General features: G+C 53.1%; 1 protein-coding gene across 4 annotated transcripts in view; it reads left to right on the top strand.

Annotated features, from left to right (window-relative positions):
- Positions 1 to 18,710, top strand: part of SH3PXD2A (SH3 and PX domains 2A) — a 249,549-nt gene that overhangs the window by 189,824 nt on the left and 41,015 nt on the right. For all 4 annotated transcript variants that reach the window (XM_055424728.2, XM_055424729.2, XM_055424727.2 and 1 more), the window contains one exon: positions 697 to 828. In XM_055424728.2, coding sequence (XP_055280703.2) covers positions 697 to 828 — 132 coding nt within the window. The remainder of the gene's footprint in view (positions 1 to 696; positions 829 to 18,710) is intronic.

Here is an 18,710-nt window from a genome sequence, read left to right as displayed (position 1 = left end):
CCCGGCTCCTCATTCGATGGGTCTCATGTGTTTCTATTTAAGGGCTGCGAGCAAACCCCAGTGATTGGCGGCCTCAAACCCTCTTGACTTCTCGCCTGGGCCCGGCCGTGGAGCCGTCCTCTCCCGCTCTCTCGCTCTCCCTCCCGAGGGGAGGACTGCTGACTCTTTCTCTGGGTTTACAGGGGTTGGGGAGAGGCCCCGAGCCCTTCCCCTCGCCCGGCCTTCCCTCTTTCCTCTACTCCAGAATCAGCCCCCATGGGCTGCCGGCCTGCCCGCCCGCGGCCCTCCCCTCGCACCCCTGTGGCCGAGGGGTCTGGAGAGACCACGTCCACCCCGGGCCTCTCCTCCGACTCCCTCTGCCTTGTGCTGGACCGTGACTAGTTCATCGCAGCCACGGGCCTTTTCCCTCTGAGCCCCCTCCGCCTCTGTCTCATCTCTGCCTGTCGCTTCCCACTCCCCGCCCCTGCCCCCTGGCTCCCCATGTCCCCCGGTCCCCGCGGTGCAGCGGGCCGGTGTGGGGCCCTGCTATATGGCCTGTCCTTGGGGCCCAGCGAGCTGCAAGCCCTGGCTGCGGGCAGCCTCTCCGAGCGGCGCTGGCGACCGAGCAGCCTCCCCCGAGGCCGATGGACAGGGGGCGCCCCGGCCGCGGGGCCATGGCCGGCCGCTGGCTCACCGCGTGCTTTCTGCCCTCGCCAGGTGCCGACACCAACGCCGAACCCATGATCCTGGAACAGTACGTGGTGGTGTCCAACTATAAGAAGCAGGAGAACTCGGAGCTGAGCCTCCAGGCCGGGGAGGTGGTGGATGTCATCGAGAAGAACGAGAGCGGTGAGTGCCCGGCTGGCTGGCCGGCCCTGAGACCAGGAGCCCGGCTGGTTTTTGTTCCCCTCCTCCTCCCCCACCTCTGCAGCTATACGGTATTTCCATCTGGCGGGGAGAGGGCCGAGGAGGCTGAAGTTTCCCCTGTTGGTTTGGGCTGCAGGCCAGCAGCTTGCCTGGTGGTGGAAGAATTTCTCCAGCGCTCGGGGTAATTAGCTGGCTTGTGTTAATGCAAGGCCAGGGTGGTGGCATGGGCACCACGGTCCAGCCCGTGTGCAGGGACCCTGTGCCCTCCAAGGCCCAGGGGTAGGTAGTGCCCAGCCCGGGGGCATCCTGCAGCATCTTCTCCCTTGGGGCCATATTCCGGGCTGGGAACGAGGCAGGGGTGGAAGAACCTGGCTGGCTGGTGGGACAGGCAGGCCATGACGTCACTGTGGGGTCCAGGGCCCTCAGGCGGGTTGTCTGAGGAAAGGCCAGGCCTGTGGAGGTTGGCTGGTGTCTGGGCGGTGAGCTGACTGCCCCCTGCTGAGCTGGGAAGAGGGCCCAGACAGGGGGATGAAGTCAGGTCCTGGGGCCAGGGAGGGTCCCACAGCAGCTGCCCTGTCATTGGGAACTGAGGCTTTGTCCTGTCTGGGCCAGGCAGATTGGCTGTCGGGGGCGCTGCCGGTTCCCGGGTTCTTGCCGAGTGGGCCTGAGCAGCAGGAGTCTCTCAGGGGGAGTGAGGAGGGCCTGAGTCCGTCAGTCTGAGGTACAGGCCCGTGTGACCCCCTGCAGGGCCCGGGGTGAACTCTGGCCCAGGACTCCCATGTCAGTTTGCTGGTGACCTGCTGGCGCTTGAGTTGGTTCCTGGGGTGTTCGGTTTTGGTTTCGGTTTGCTGTGGGGGAAGGCCCCCGCGCCGTGCTTGTGTTGGAGCCTCTCTGAGTTGTGTTTGGAGGACACTCCCAGAGAGGAGGGGCCTGCTCTTCTTTTCCTGTTCCACTCTATTCTCCCAGTGTTTTAAGCTCTGACAGGAAGACCCACCAAAGGACGTCTGTGCCCACTCTATAGAGAGGAAAACTGAGGCACAGAAAAACTGAGGGGAAGTGAGACACCTGAAGTCAAAAACAGAACAGGAATGTTCTTGGGCCCCTGGTTCATGTGCCTAAGGGCAGCAAGTAGTGAAGTAGCAGTAAAGATACTGAGGAAATCCCAGCAGGCCTCCTGGGGGAGGTGAGGTTAGGCTCCTGCTGCAGGAGGCTCGGGGACTGTGCTAAGAACAGGGCTGTGATGCCAACATAGACCTGACTCATGGCCCTCCCTGTGTGGAGTCTTCAGAGCTTGTTCCCCTCCAAGAGGTCAGGCTCTGCCATTGTGTCTGGGGTCATCACCACCGTGGTTGGCAGCCGTTGTCCCCACCCAACTGTCCCCAGGGTAAGGCCGGGGCCCTTCACCCCAGGTGCCCACACTGGTCCCCTTCGTGCATGGTGTGGCTTTCGGCCTTTGTCACAGTACCAGCCCCACCTCCCTGCCCCCACAGAAGCTGCATGTCTGAGGGGCCTGGCTCTGGAACCCTAAGTACCTCAAGACCCAGAGAAAGGGCTCTCTACTGGTGGGATTGGAGACACCCACTGAGGAGGTAGAGACATGTTAGTTTGGGGGCGTGGTCCAAAGGAAGGTGTGTTGGCTTTTCCATATAAAGTTGGGGCTGCTCAGAAGTAGATTTCTGGCTTAGGGACCCTCTTGCCTCATATAACCAGAGCAGCTCTATGTCTATATGGGGAGCAGTGAGCTCCCATGTCCTTGGGTACCAACCGCTGGCCAGGATGGCTACAGAGGAGACCTCCCCCCCTACTAAAGGTAGTCAGCCTGTTATCAGACTCCTTGGTTCCCTTTGCCCTGTCACCCCACATCCAGTACCCTGCCTGGGAGTGGAGGAGGGAGCACCTTGAGAAAGTGGGGCTTCTGCAGCAAACCTGGAGCTGTAAGGTCCTCCTCTGCCGAGGGGTCCCCGATGGCTGTCTGAGGTGCTCAGGCAGCCTGACTCCCCAGAGCAGCCCAGTCGGCACTCTGACCCTCTGAGGGAGCTGCCATCCCTAGAAGCAGGATTCTGCCCACCACCCACCTGCTGGGTAACTTTAGGTTCCTTCCTCCCTCTGGGCCTCTGCTGCCCCTTCTGTGGAATGGAGACAGTCTCGTGGGTGCTCGGAAACAGGGCCTGGAGCAGATGACCTCCCCAAGCCCGCTTCATGGCTGGGAGATGCCACAGGGCCCTGGGTGTCAGGTAGACAGAGCCTCCCTGAACATGGCCTTCCCACGTGCCTGGACTTCATGTCTCTCCCCGTGGTGAATGCAAGGACCTTGGAGTGCTGTGTCCAGCACACGAACCCACACTGTCTGTTGCCATCTGAAACAAGGAGACCTCCTGCAGTGTAAAGCCAGCCTAACCCGGAGAAACTGAGCGGCTGAAGAGGAGACAGGAAGAGGGCCAACTGCAGATCCCTGGGAGAGTGGTTCCCCAGTTCAAGGAGCTGGGCGGCTGACGGACGGTGGGGGAGGGGAGACGTGCATCCTGCAAACTGGCTTTGGAAGGAGTGGTGAGTGAGGCTTTTGAACTCCGGGACAAAGAGTCAATTGTGACGCCTTTGACCTTAGGACTGGTGGGCGTCCTGAGGCATTTCCACTCAAATTGTTGGGGCAGCAGCTCCACTTAGCACCACCCTGCCCCCTGGGGGCTGGCCTTGCCCTCTGGGAGCCAGGACTCTTCCTGTATCCCCTTCTTACTTGGCTGAAAGCTCTTTGAATAGGGTGTCCGTAGAGGGACCCAGCCACCTCTGTCTCTGCTCACTCGTCAGAACCCTCTGGAAGGGACCACAGCCTCCAGGGGATTTTGGATGTGTGGTTGTGGCCATCCTCAATAATCTCATTCATCTAAAGAGAGAAGTGTCTGGAAGGCAATTCAGAGTCGGTAAACAGTGAACCACAGGTTCAGGCCATGCACTTCACATGCATCATCTTACTGGAATCATGGAACAACCCTGTGTGGTAGAAGGCGCTTTAAGCACTTTGTGTCTGAAGTAACAGGTTAAGAGGTTAAGTCATTTTCCTAAAGTCCCAACAGCTGAGATCTCTCTCTTCTCCAGAGGAAGTGGGTGGAGGGTGAGAATGGGCTGATCCTGGGAGGGATCGTCACTGAGTTGGCGATGCTGCAGGTCAAGGACAGACATGGCCTGGCTGAGATGATGACAAGGCTCCCTGGAACATTGTTGCAGGAGGATGGCTCTGTGTGCCTCATTCCAGCATGGTGCTCATTGGTAGTGGGAATTCTTGTTAATTGTCCGTTGGAGCCTGGGGATAAGCCACAGCTAAGGCAATGGCAAGCCACTCCAGTACTCTTGCCTAGAAAATCCCATGGACGGAGGAGCCTGGTAGGCTGCAGTCCATGGGGTCGCGAAGAGTCGGACGCGACTGAGCGACTTCACTTTCACTTTTCACTTTCACACATTGGAGAAGGAAATGGCAACCCACTCCAGTGTTCTTGCCTGGAGAATCCCAGGGACGGGGCAGCCTGGTGGGCTGCCGTCTATGGGGTCATACCGAGTCGGACACTACTGAAGTGACTTAGCAGCAGCAGCAGCAGCAAGGCCACCTCATGCGACGAGTTGACTCACTGGAAAAGACTCTGATGCTGGGAAGGATTGGGGGCGGGAGGAGAAGGGGACGACAGAGAATGAGATGGCTGCATGGCATCACCGACTCGATGGACATGAGTTTGAGTGAACTCCGGGAGTTGGTGATGGACAGGGAGGCTTGGCATGCTGTGATTCATGGGGTCTCAAAGAGTCGGACACGACTGAGCGACTGAACTGAACTGAACTGAAGAGGATCTGAGAAGGGTGGTGAATTCTCAACACCAAGGACAAGCATATTCTTGGGAATGAAAGTGGATAGATATCAAAGACGCTTACAGTGGTGGGACTTGAGTGGTTTCAGGGAAAATTTTTTGATTAAACAGTGGGTCTGGGGCCCAGCCAGAAAAGGACTCTCTTTCTCCATTGATCTACAGGGACAAATATAGCAGAAAGACACAGCAGTTTTGTTAGATTTGCCAGCCATTTTTGTCTTATCCTTGAAAAGCCCTCCACCCTTGACTTAAACAACAGTGCCTGAGATGCTGCCTTTGTAGGACATTCTTACACCTCAAAGACCACATTGGCTTTACCTTCCAGCAGGCAAAATCTGGTCTGACTTCTGGCAGAATCTTGATAGCAGTTGCTCTGATTTCTGTGTTAAGCAAAGCTGCCTCCAACTTTCCAGGATGGTTTCCTTCTCTCAGGACTAGGAGCCAGCCAGGGGATGTGGGGATATGAGTCAGCAGATGCTCATTTTTTTTTCTTGATCCAGCTTTCTTACTCTGAGTCTTTGCTTCTTTCCTGGCACTAGTGTGATAACCCTGGGAGATATTATACAATACTTCCTTGGAGGCACGTAGCTATAGGACCAAGGTAAAAGTATTGTATTGGCAAGAAATTTTGAGCTCCTGGTCCATACAGGTAAGAAATTGTATAGGTGAGAAAACTAAGCCTTGGGGAGTTTGAGAATCTTCAGTCCCCTCCAAAGTCAATGCGTTAGTCCCAATTGAGTAGTGAGCAAAGGACAGACACCCACTCAGACTTACTCAAGAGTTTACTGCAAGGATTCGGGAAAATCTCACCAGAACCCAAGGATGGGAAGAACACCCCAGCCTCACAAGGACTGGGAACCAGAAAGCTGGCAGGAGACAAAGCAGCTACCCTTCTCCCTCTCTTGGGTACCAGGTGGATTTAAAGCCCAGCTGTGATCTCCTAACTGCAGAGCAGGCTTCCTTCTCTTCCTGTTCACTCATAACAGTGGTCCAGTCACCTGATGTTGGCTTGTCAGGACCAGATTTTTCAGTCAAGATAATAGACATCAACTGAGGATGGTCTCTGGTTCTACAGGTTCAAACTTTGAAGCTTGAATCTGATTGGTTCCTGGCCAGCCAATGGATTGGCAGACTTTGGATCAGGTGCCCAACTCTGGGCCAATCAGCTGTGTCCAGGAGAAATGTCATAGGGTATAAACATGGCTGCCTTTCCAACCTCTTCATCAGTGGCTTGGAGTACATGTTTTAAAGAAAAGAGATATAGGGAGGTAAGTTATCTGAAAACATGTTGGCTGCATCTATTTTACTTATTTAATGGCTGTGTGTAGTAGAGAGAGCAAAGAACCAGGAGTCTGAATGTTAGCTTTAAGATCTAATGCTACCCTAACTGTGTGATTTAAGCAGGAATCCATTTCCTCCTGAGTATAAGAGCACAGTGATACATATTACATGGTTGGTTTTTTTTCTCCCATGAAATGTAATCATTTATTATTTGACAAATATCTTTATCAATAAGACAAACTAATAAGCTTTCCTCTCAGATTTATATGTCCTAATGATTATTTTTTGTTGTCAAAAATGATGCATTCTTCAGCCATATATTTTGTGAGTTGGAATCTTCTTAACACCGAAGATGTACCTGTTCTGTTCCTTAGATATTTCTTCATGAACACTTGTTATAACTGGTTTCTACATAGGCTTTTTGTAAGTGAGACATACACTGTATATACTCTTCACTTATTCATTTCACAGTTCTTGAATACCTCTTGTGTCCCAGGCCCCATGCTGATTACGTGCATACCCATACAGTTCCTGCCTTTATGGAGTTTAAACTCTAACTGATGTGAGCATGCTGGGTACTTAATGAGTGGACTGTATTGTGAGACTAGGCTACTTCTGCAGATTTTCTGATGTCTTAAATGGACTTCTCCTACATATCCTCTGTGTCTTTTAGTTAGACACTGTGCTTACTAAGGAGCCAGCTGATTAGTAATTCATATTGCCAATCTGCTCTTGAAAAGATGTCCAAATAAAGATAGGATAGGCTGTTTCTAGAAGAACAAGTTTCTTGCAGTCTGCATTACAGATAAGTGAACTAACACTCTTAACTGTGCAACAGACTTTTAAGAGTCTGGTTCTGGTGAGTGAGCCATATTTGGTTGTGGCAACTGGTCCCCATGAGGTCCTGTCCCAGCTGACAGAAAGCCTTGATCTCTGACATGCTTCTCTTCCTAAGTACAACACATGTATGTTCCTGCTATGTCAGCCTGATCAGCGATTCCAAAGTCCATGCTGCTCCAAGGCTGTCTCTGGGGGGCAGTTGTTGCCCACTTCATGAAGCTGGCTGGAAGGAAAGGGGCCATCGAGCATAAGTCAGGAACAGAAGTGAGCATTCTAATCCAATTTTGGGCCCCTTAGCCCAGCTTTAGTCACCCTGGCTGGAGATGGTTCTGAGAATAAGATTGCACGATAGCCTAGCAATGTAAAGTATGGGTTCAACTTATATAAGCCTAGTTTTAATCTTGATTTGGTTCTTGATTTAGTACTTACTAGTGGTGAGCCTCGGAGAAGACAATGGCAAGCCTCTCCAGTACTCTTGCCTAGAAAACCACATGGACAGAGGAGTCTGGTGGGCTGCAGTCCATGGGGTCACTACTAGTCAAACTTGACTGAGCGACTTCACTTTCACTTTTCACCTTCACACATTGGAGAAGGAAATGGCAACCCACTCCAGTGTTCTTGCCTGGAGAATCCCAGGGACGGCAGAGCCTATTCGGCTGCCGTCTATGGGGTTGGACACGACTGAAGCAACTTAGCAGCAGCAGTGGTGAGCCTGGGAAGTTATTTGAATGCTCTAAGTAAACTTCAGTCTCCTTGCCTGCAAAATGGTGCTAATTGTACCCATAACTGTGAGGTTAGTATGTGCTTGTTCAAGAGGAATTAAGTGCTCAGTACATGATAGTTGTTGGTGGCTCAGTCCCTGGTGACTCAGCAGTAAAGACTTCTCCTGCAGTGAAGGAGACGCAGGTTCGATACCCCAGTCAAGAAGATCCCCTGAAGAAGAGAATGACAACCTACTCCAGAATTCTTGTCTGGGAAGAGCCTGATGGGTTACAGTCTATGGGGTTGCAAGAGTAGGACACAACTTAACAACTAAACCACCACCACTACTTGACATTAAGACGGCTGGACTGGGGCAGCTCAGCCACCAGCTGACCTTGGAACACACAGCTAGTCAGTTGTGGCATCAGTTTCCCACCTGGCTAGAAAACAGGTTGCACTTCATGGTTTCTGAGGATTCTCTCAGCCCTGATGGTTTTGAGGTGGGTATGTCAGAGGGAGCTTGCTATGGGGCATGGCAGCTGGAGACCTGAGTTGTCCCCCTGGAGCCTTGGCTTGGCAGCTGTTCTTGGCCCCATCTGTGTGTCAGGAAGAGTTGGAGTCAGAGTCCCTTTGGTGACAAAGGAGTAGACCTTGTGGGATCAGGGGCTTCATGCAAAGGCTGGGGAGAGGACAGGCCCACCTGTGATACCCCATGCTGGCTGTCACTCATTGGCTCTGTGGCATGTACAAAGCTGATGTGCTGGGGGCGGGGTCTAGCATAGTTGGGAAAGGCTGCCTTGAGGAGTTGGAGGCATTGAGCTGGGCCTTGGAAAAAGTGGGGATAGATAGGAGATGGAATAGATAAGAGAGAGGGGAAGGGATTCTTGAGCCACGTGAGTGGAGTGCCAAGTGGAAGGCAGAGCCCGTTGGGGCTAAGATGGGAAGGCAGGTGTACAGTTGCCCCAGGAGGTAAGGCTTGATGAAGAAGGCAGAAGGTAGGCAGCAGCAGGTGGGGAGGCAGAGTGGGGCCATGGAAAAGAGGTGAGCAGAAGAGGGGCCTGAGAATAGAAGTATTTGAAGCAAGCAGTCCCAGCTGTAGGAAGGCAGATGGTGGGGGAAGGTGTGTCCAGGACTGGGGGACTGGAAATAAATCCTTCGAGCTAGATCTACACTGGCTGTTGTCAGGGAGGCATCCAGGGGCTTGCCAGCACTAAGAGCTGCCAGCCAGCTGCCAGGTGGCTGGGTGGGGCAGTGGGCCCCTGGGCGTTCCCTGTCTCACCTCCATCTGTTCACGTTGGGCAAGTGGAGTGGCCAGTCACCCTGACCTCACATTGGCTCTATGGACCAATCATGTCCCACAGCCTTTCCTTGAATAAACATTTCTGAACAAAAGATGTGGATCTGTGGTGACCTTGGAAACCCAGCTGAAGTGCCAGAGTGACACTAGCTCATCCCAGCCTCAGCCCCACAGCAACACCTAGCTACCCGCATTTTGGGGGGAGTGGAGCGGGGAGAAAGCAAGATTGCACTGAGTCCTCTCACCCGCATCTCAAAGGCTGCTTTTCTGGGTTTAAACAGCAAGGGACCAGTTGAACCACACACTTCCCAGAGCTCAACAAGGCCAGTCTTCAGGTGATCAGTCATCACTGAGTCCATACTACTTGACTAAGTTCCAGACTGGTGCTCAGAGTTGACAGAGGCCAACAGAGTCCCACCTACAGGGCTTACATGTGTTAGAGAAACAGTCACATGTGAAAAAGGAAAATAAGTCTAGATTTTGACAAGTGCAGTACAGGAAATAAATGGGCACTATGATAATGATTAATCAGAGGAAGGAGGTGATCAGAGTGTGGCTGGGAAAGGCCCCTCTGAAGAGGTGCCGGTGGAGCTGAGAATGCTTGGAGCTTAGAGAGTGGAGGAAGAATTAGAAGCAAGGCACTCTGGGGGAGAGGCAGTGAGTGAGGGCAGAGAAGGAGGAGAAGCCATGTGGTAGCAGGCCAGGGCATGCTGTTCTAGGGGTAGTGACCACCACTCACCTGGTGGGGGTCTTGTGGTGTGGCCAATGGGTGACTCCAACCCCTCCCCCCAGCCCCGCTTCCCAGACATATCCTGGCCTGGATGCCCGGGGAACGGGCAACACTGGAGACCCTCCGTCCACCCCCAACACACACACGCACGCACACACTCTCACACTGGGCCTTGTCCCCAGGAGAAGTGACAATCCTGCTGAAGTGCAAGAAAAAGATCCCTCCGCAGGTTTCCTGCATTCTTAAGTTAAAACAGACTTCACTGTAGCACTTTCTGGGATGTAATTTGTTAGGGACCTCGGGGAATTTGGGTTGAAAAATCGCTACCCCTTGTTCTTACCCCCAAAGTGCCTTGCTTCTAATTCTTCCTCCATTCTCCAAGCTCCAAGCATTCTCAGCTCCACCAGCAGCTCTTCAGAGAGACCTTTCCCAGCCATACTCTATCACCTCCTTTCTCTGATTAATCATTATCATAGTGCCTGTTTATTTCCTGCAGTTGGGCTGTTAGTAATCACTCTGGTAGATGTTGAGCTTCCCTGGTGGCTCAGATGGTAAAACGTCTGCCTGCAATGAGGGAGACCCGGGTTCGACCCCTGGGTTGGGAAGATCTCCTGAAGAAGGAAACGGCAATCCACTCCAGTCTCTTGCCTAGAGAATCCCACGGACAGAGGAGCCTGGTAGGCTAGAGTCCATGGAGTCACAAAGAGTCGGACACGCCTGAGCAACTTCACTTCCCCCGTAGATGTGAGGTTTGCCTGACTGGCCGCTCTCATCTCTGTCAGCATCTTTTCAGATTCTGTAATCTCATCCTCTGGGTTCCCAGTGCTGACCTGGACTCCCTGGCCTCACTGTGGAGGAACAGCAGGGTGATCCAGTTAGCCCAGTCGGGAAGCCTGGTGGAAGCCAGTGTTCACTGGGAGCTGAGCTGTCAAAGGCCAGGAAGTGGAAAGAAGCTTCTGGCTTGTGTAACCCCCAACTTCATGTTTGGAACATGCTTTGTGGAGCTCTCAGGAGGGGGGTTTCATTTAATTGTCTCAGCCCTGGCTCCACATTCCCTTCTCAGTCAGGTACCTCTCAGCCTCAGGCTAAAATGCATCTGCCTGCCTGAGCTGCTATTGGACTAGATGGTGGGGAAATGGCATTGCGAGAGGTGAGAGAAAGCCAGACTCGGAGGAGGAGTCTGCCAGGGACTGGCCCGAAGTGAGCGAACTGTGAGTGGATCTCTGAGCCAGTGTGCTGTGATTGCAGGGCCCTCTCTCCTGTCTGGCCTGTTGGCATTGCCACGGGCCACTCTTGGATCCCTGTGTCCCAGAACCTTAGTGTTTAAGGGATATCCTAAGTGCTCTAAAGCGTGTGTGTCTGTTCTCTGGGGAAGACTCATCTGGGGAAGAGGGGGTGATCAGGGGTGTCAAGGCCTCCTGGGGAGCAAGTGTCCACTTATGCCAGCTAGTAGTGGATTTGGGACATTTTTCAAGGTGACCGCTGTATGAATCAGAATAGTTTTTGTTTTATAAGACATAAAACCCTGTGTTTGTATGACACCTTGGAAAGAAGAATGGCAGATGTTGGCATCCGCTCCTTTTCAGGTGGAAATTGAAGCCCAGAGTGGGTCAGTGACTTGCCCAGAGGCTGCATAGCTGGGAGGTGGGGCCCAGGCTGCCACACTAGTTATCCAGTGCTGTTTATCCAGGGTTGGGAGATCTGGATGTTTGCATTTCTCTTCCTTGTGGATTTTACTTCTTTGAAAAGCCAAGCCCCAGAGCTCTCTGCTGTGTGAATTCTCCAGGCCCCAGAGAGCAGGAGAGCAGAGGTCAGTCCCGCTGAAGCCCCAGCTGGGGTAGGAGCAAGGCCAAGGCGTGGGGCGGAGGGAATATGAAAGGGAAGGGATGTTTGCTGGCCTGGTTTCCTGCAGAAGAGTTGTGAGTGTTCTGGCATTTGGCTCAGCCAGGTCCATGAGGTGGGGCTGGACTGGATGGGTAGATGGGTCAATGGCACTTGTGGTGTCCCTGGAGATCTACTTACCAGCCTGAACTGTGCCTGAGCCATGCTTGTCAGGACCCCAACCTGCTCTGCCGTCCCTTTGTCAGAATAAACAGACCTACCCTGGCCCCTTCCCCAAGCCCTCATGACTCAGTGAGGAGCTCCATCCCACCTCCTTCCCCTCAGTGGTCTCAGCACTGTCTGAATGACCTCGTATATGCAAGGACTGCATCCGTAGGATGCGGTGTGCTCATTCAGCACACGGGGCACCTACTGTGTGCCCAGCACTGGATGCAGCGATTGACAAGAAGCAGTCATCCCTGTCTTCCCCATGGGCGGTATTCTAGGCCTTTCTCTCCCCTCAGGGTAAAGGCCTGGATGCAACAGGTCTATCGTATTGACAGTACACCTCCGTGTGTGAGGTGCACACATGTGCCCAGTGCCCCTGGGGCCAGTGTTACTGAGGGGGTGGGAGGGTGGGACCGTAGGGCGCGGTCTGCTCCAGGTTCAGAGATGGGCAGCGCCTGGGGTGGGTGCTCACGGCTGGAGGAAGTAGGCCGCAAACAAGGAGCTGAAGGAGGAGAGTGCTCTAAGCTGAGTAAATGGCATAATTGAAGGTATGGCGGTGGCACGGACGAGGGGGATCTGGCCAGGCTCTGGGCCGGAGAGGAGACGTCCCCTGAGTAATAAACAGGCCGAGGGGACGTATTGAGGGTCTCAAGGACCTCAAATGTCAGGAGAAGGAGACAAGCCGCAGGAGACATTTCTGACCATCTCCCCAAACCTCCCTTTGACAGAGGGGGGATGGAGGTCTGCCGCGCGGGCCAGGGACCACAGGTGCCAAGGTAGCTGTCTCTGAGGCACACTGGCATCTCCCGGCACCTTCGAGGCCTCACCGCCCACCCGCTCATGGTCTGGGGCCCAGCCTGTCCCCAGGTGAAGGCGGAGGTGAGCGGGCTCTTTAGCTCCCCGCCCTGGACCCCTCGGCCTGGTGCTACAGCTGAAGCCAGGACACAGAGAGCAGCGGCAGGCCCGAGAGCGCCTCTTTCCTTGCATCTTCCCCAGCCACCTGTGCTCAGACAGGCTCATTGTTCAGACAAGGTGCCATCCCCGCAGCAAGGTCATCTTCAGATGCCTCGGCGTGAAGGCAAACACCCCCCAGCAAGGTCATCTTCAGATGCCTTGGCATGAAGGCAAACACCCCCTTTCAGCAACACCGCTTCTCGGGACCCAGGTGGGGCTATCCCACTGGCTGGCTGTGTTCCCTGGTGCCCCCCATACCCCCCGCCCCCATCGCCGCCGCTCCAGCCTGAAGTGCTGCCTTCCCCATCCCTTAGGTCCCTCCCTCCCCACAGGAAGGTGGTGAGGTCTCTGTTGAGATTGGCCGGGCCTCCACTCCTGGTGTTTCTGGACACTCTGTCTTTTCTTATTTGTTTTCTGTACTTCTAACCAGCGCCCTCACAAAAGCCCCAGCCTCCTCTCTGCTCAGCAGGCTCACCATCTTTTGATTGAGGCAGAATGTTGAGCTGCTGCAATCAGGACAGCCTGGGACCTTGTCCCTGCACCAGTGACTGCAGTGTTGGCCACAGGCCTCCCCCCTCGCCCCCACCCCCAGCCTGGCCAAGTGACCTCCTGGCGCCTGGGGTGGGGGGCTTTCTGCCAATTCCAGCCACCTGCTTCTTGCTCAAGGCTTTGGGTCAGCGGGTTGCCACTTGGCACCATGCTCAGGGTGTCATCTCAATGGGCAGAGCAGCCGTGTGCCCTCGTGGGAGGAATGACAAGCTTTGTATAAAAGTCAGTCTCAGTCAGTCTAGGTTCCAAGTTGAGCCACCCACTAACCAGGTGATCTCAGGCAAGCTGCTCTTCCTCCTGAGCATCCCCTTTCCTTACTTGTGGTTAGGAGTGAAGATAGTGGGCATGGCTGCTTTCCAGATATCAGGCTCCCCTGTTCCCCATGACCATTGCGCTTTTACCAAGCCAGGCAGGAAGCAGGCCTTTCATCTCCATAGTGCCAGGACTCCTAAGATCCCCTCTAAGCCATGGGGCTCCAAAAAAAGAAAAAAGCCAGTTTCAGCTTAGAGGGAGCAAGCAAGGGGAATCTGACCATGTTGGCAACTTTCAGCCAGCTCTCCAAGCAGCCAAATGGGTCATTGGCTACAAACATCCCTGGGTTTGTAATGATGATCACAGGGCCCGTGGGCTCCTGGACACCTTTGGAATGGGCTTTGTGAGGCCAAATGCTCCACAGATTAAATTTCCGGAGAAAGAACAGCTGAGAAATAGTCTTGAGCTTTGCTAAGCCACTTCTGTGCTATGACAGCAAAAGGGGTGTGTGTGCGTGTGTTTGTGTGTGTGTGTGTGTGTGTGTGTGTGTTCTCCACTGATAAAAGGGAGGGGATAGGCAAAGGAGGAAGATTGTCCAATCGTGAGCCTCCCTCTCTCCTTTAATTTGCATCAGCCAATGAGGCAGCTGGTGCTGCTGTGTTTTCCAGGCTGGTGTTGGTAACAGAAGGAATATGATTAATGTTGTGGAATTTCATGATAGGGGTTAGGGGTGGCTTCTCCCCTCCCCTTTTAAAATAAAGTGATGTTTTGAAGAGTTGCCCTGGAGAACTGCTGAAAGCAGAGTGGCTGAAACACGCTTTCAGTCATGTCAGACGAGGACAAGATTATCCAAGTGAGTGAGGGTGTCTGTCCCCATCAGCTGTGCTGTGGGGTTCCAGGGCCCTTCTGCCAGAAAGCAAGCAAGGGGCTGTAATCACAAACAGGCTGGGATCAGTTACCACCAGAAGTATTACTTTGGACTCTTGGCTTTGAAGGGGAAGAATGCAGTTTTCCTTGCCCCTCCTCCCCCGTCCTTCTCAAGTTAAATGAAATCTGTGAAATCGATCGCTCTGGGACTTAAAAAGAGAGGCCAAAATTCAAGCCCGTGCAGAGTCCTGAAGGCCCAGCATAGGAGGCTTCCACCAGCCTCCACTTGTCTGGGGGCAGGGGTTTGCCTAGCCCAGTTCATTTTGAGGTGATGAATTGGAGAAGTCCATTTCCCCTGAGTCTTTCTTGTCTACCTGGGGCATCCTTGCCTCTGTCTCGCCCACCAGCCAAGTGTCTTGACCCTTCTGCATGTTTAAGCTGGTGTTTTCTGTATATCTACCAAGTACCTAGCACAGTGGGGTGGGGATATAATGAAAACGGTTGAGCACATTGAAGCAGACTCTGACCAGCCTGTAAAGATAACAAAATAAGGGGGCTCTCACCCCTCCTGGCCCCACCTAGCCCTGGGAAGCCCCTCCCCTTGCCTCATCCAGCACCCCTTTGGCAAGAACCAGATGAACTTCTTCACACTTGGGAATAAATAATACTGCATCAGGAGCACTGCACTGACGGGGGTGCGTCCCCTGGCCTTGGTAACGGGAGCAAGACCGGAGCTGGTGAACACCAAACCTCCTTGCCAGCAGAGTTGTGATGTTTGAAAGACTAGTCTACCCTGTTCACAAATGTTTTAGCTTATTCACCATTCCCCTTAAACAGCATTACTTCATTGTGTTTCACTGAGAGTTTATTTGAGCACATCTAAGACCTTCATTATTTTATTAAAATTGTTCCTAAGTGACGTTGTTTTTTCACTTTATTGCTTCATATTTAAAAAGTCCAAACATTCCTAGTTATAGCAGCTGTCCCACGTCACTGAAAACTGTCCCTCCCAGATGCCAATGAGATGGGTGACAGTCAAAATTATCCCTTTTGAAGAATTAATATGGTCTTATAGAATGGATTTATTTCTCAATTTATATTTCCAATATACTTCTAACTTCTATGACTGACTTTTGAGTTTAAGACTTAAGATAGGGATTGTAATTGACTGTTCCCTGGAGGACAGAGAGGAAGCCAGCCTGTTCAGCAGGGCTTTGCACCAGGGGAGGGAGCAGCCAGGGCTCCTGCTGTAGTACCTCCCCGATGAAGGCTTCATTCCACTCTTCTATTTCCACTCTGGTCCTGTGTCCCAGGTCTCACTACACAGCTGACACAAACTCCCCTCTTTGGACTCAAAAGGCCTCTGCTTTTGTTGGGGCCAGAATATTTTATCAGTGCTGATGTGGCATCTGGGAGGAAGATTCTGGCCTGCCCTCCATACCCTGATCTCTCAGCCCCCATGAGGCCATCCCTTCACCGCCTGGATGAATTCAGAGCCAGGTTTGCTTGGAACTCTGATCCAGAGACCAGGACAGAGAACAGGATTGGAGACACCCACATTCTAGGCTAAGGGACAGGCCAGGGTTGGGAACAGGAGGTGATGATGATATTGCTCACTTCCTGAGGAGTGAAGTTAGAGCCTGCCATGGCCGAAGGCTTGGACTCAGCTGTGCTGAGTTGGGCCTGGCAGGGCAAAGACATATTTAAGGGGGATTGTGGGTGCGGAACTCTTCAAGGCCCACCTCAACACCCAGACGTCTGTTCCATCCAGGCCTCCCCACCTTAGAACCACTTCTAGAACAGTCTCTCCTCAAGGGCCCTGTGGTGGTGGGATGACCTCATAGAGCCCGGAGGACAGGCTCGGTCAGTGACCTCCTAGCTTCCTCTCTGTCTCTCTGCCATAAGGTACCAGAATCTTGCTGCTGACTGTGGTGGGGTGTTGATCACAGGCAGGCTCTCAAAGTGCATGTGTTAGTCGCGTTTCCGATTCTTTGTGAACCCCATGGAGTCTCCTCTGTCCATGGAATTCTCCAGGCAAGAATACTGGAGTGGATTACTATTCCCTTCTACAGGGGATCCTCCCGACCCAGGGATCGAATTAGGGTCGTTGCATTGGAGGCAGATTCTTTACCATCTGAGCCACTAGGGAAGCCCATTCAGAGTGGGGAGAAACAAACCATGAAATGAAGTGAGTGTGTAGTCAGGGGCTAGAGATGAGGTATTGATTCGTTCTCCAACTTATCTCCTGCTGTGTGCCATACATTGAGGCATAGAGATCATCAAGGATGGCTTGATCCCCAGTCATGGAGCCTTCAGTCTCAAGGGAAAGGAGGGGACTGAGACTGCTGGTGTACAGGGAGGCAGGGTGGTAACTCTGCAGACTCCTCCCCTTAGGGGTTGGGGGCTGAGGCACCAGAGAGCGACAGGGCAGAAATGGAAAATCTCCTTGATTGGTGCCCATGGATGTCAGTCACTACTGACTGACCAATCATTGTAACTGGTGAGACTAGAATGAGACAACTGGCCCTAGGCAGCCTCTGGGGCAACTGAACTAGGGGTGTGGCCTTTTCTCCTTGGATTGGGATAGGAGCTGTACTTGGACTTCATATCTTAGAAACTAAGAAGGCAAGATGGTGCCCTGAGGTAGGAGAAGCTCAAGGAGATGGTGTTTGTATACACTCTCAGTCACTCAGTGGTGTCTGACTCTTTGTGACCCCATAGACTATAGCCTGTCAGGCTCCTCTGTCCATTGGATTTTTCCAGGCAGGAATACTAGAGTGGGTTGCCATTTCCTCCTCCAGGGGCTCTTGCTGACCCAGGGATCGAACCCACATCTCCTGCATTGGCAGGTGGATTCTTTACCACTGAGCCCTTGGGAAGCCTGACTCAAGGAGAGAACCTTCCTAAATCACACAAACACAACTAGGGCTCAGGATGGTCATCCCATGCCCAGGGTATTCCAACCTCAACTTAAACCTAGTTCTGCTTTTTGGAGACCATTGATGTCAGAAACTCTGGGAAAGGCAAGAAAGGAATGGTTAAAACTCCTCCTGTATATCAACAGTGAGCCAGACACCTTCCATTGTGTAGTCACCACCCTTGCCCTGTGAAGCACAGGTGGCAGGACTTCTGTTTCACAGGTAGGAAAACCCAGAGAATTCAGATAGCTAGCTTCTTCCCTGTACACTCTACTGCCTCTTAGTTAATCTCCTGCGATTCCCTGGGACAGAAGCACCATGTACAGGAAGCTGTTTCCTCTGAGTAGCATTCCCCACCCATCCTCTGAGGGTTGGATGTAGCAAGGCTCTAGGGCTGCCCTTTCCAGAGGTGCCCCCATGAGTTGCGTCCACTGTGGAAGAGGGCAGTGTGTTCCCTGTGTGAGACACCATGGCTCCAAGAGTCCCAGTGGAGGCCTGCAGCCAGCCCATGAAACTGCTTTGAATTTGAAGGGGCTGTTGGTTCATAGAATTCCCTCTGCATTCTTCCAGAAGCCTCACCCAGGGCGTGGGCTTGTCCCTGGTGCTGTGCTTGTGGGACCTCCCTGAGCTTGGCTTTTCCATTCCTGTGAGGGGAGAGGCCCAAATGAAAATGGCCCAATCAGGTGCTGTGCTCACACACAGCAGACTGTGAGAGTTCATGGGTGGGGGTATGAGCTTCCTGGGTGATCCTGGGCAAGTTATGCAACAAGCAACAGAAATCTCCTGGCCTCAGGTCCCTGTGGGCAAATCCCTCCAGGTGAACTGTGAATCAGAGGTACCTCCCTAGTTTAAGGGACCAGAGGAAGGAACACTGCCCAGGGACTGAAGAACTGCACTGGACTCTGTTTGGCAGAAGATGCCAGGCCAGAGGGATGGGAGTTGTAGAGCAGATGCCCAGTGCTGACCCCAGGAGCTGGACTCAGAGAGACTGAGGCTGAGGAAAGCAGGAGGGACTAGTGTGGAGGGAGAAGCCAGGCAAGGTGAAGGGAGCCTTGTGCCCATCTTGTTACTGCATTTCGTGTTCAACAGCTGCTCCCCAAGTCCCTTCTTTGTCAAACACTGAGCTAGGCAGGGGCTCGACAGGATACCAAGATGAGCAAGATGTGGCCTTTGTCCTCAAGGAGCTCTTGGTCTAGCTGGCATGACAGCCAACCCAAACCCAAGGTCAGGGTGCAGGGAGAACACGAGAGAAGGCGAGCAGAAGGCCAGCTCACAGAGAGTCACAGGGACTTCACAAAGGCGATGGTTTGGAGAGATGAGACCTGGGCAGTGATGGGTCAGAAAGACCAACATATCTGGGGCTTCTGAGCCCTGCTGGGCGTGCGCAAAGAAGCACGATAGAGTGCCTTTCCTTCTAGACCGCACGAAAGACTTGTGTTCAGACCCCACTGTGCCACTGAATAGCTGTATGTAACTGTTTTGCCCCTCAATTCCCATATCTATAAAATGATGATAATATTTTGAAATCCACATGGCTATTGGGAAGGTTTACTGTGCAAGAATATTGTCAA

The sequence above is a fragment of the Moschus berezovskii genome, chromosome 12 (genome assembly GCF_049115385.1).
Source record: "Moschus berezovskii isolate FMDL1 chromosome 12, NW_MosBer_1.0, whole genome shotgun sequence".
NCBI classification, from domain to species: Eukaryota; Metazoa; Chordata; class Mammalia; order Artiodactyla; family Moschidae; genus Moschus; species Moschus berezovskii.
This window is presented reverse-complemented; position numbering and strand designations above follow the sequence as displayed.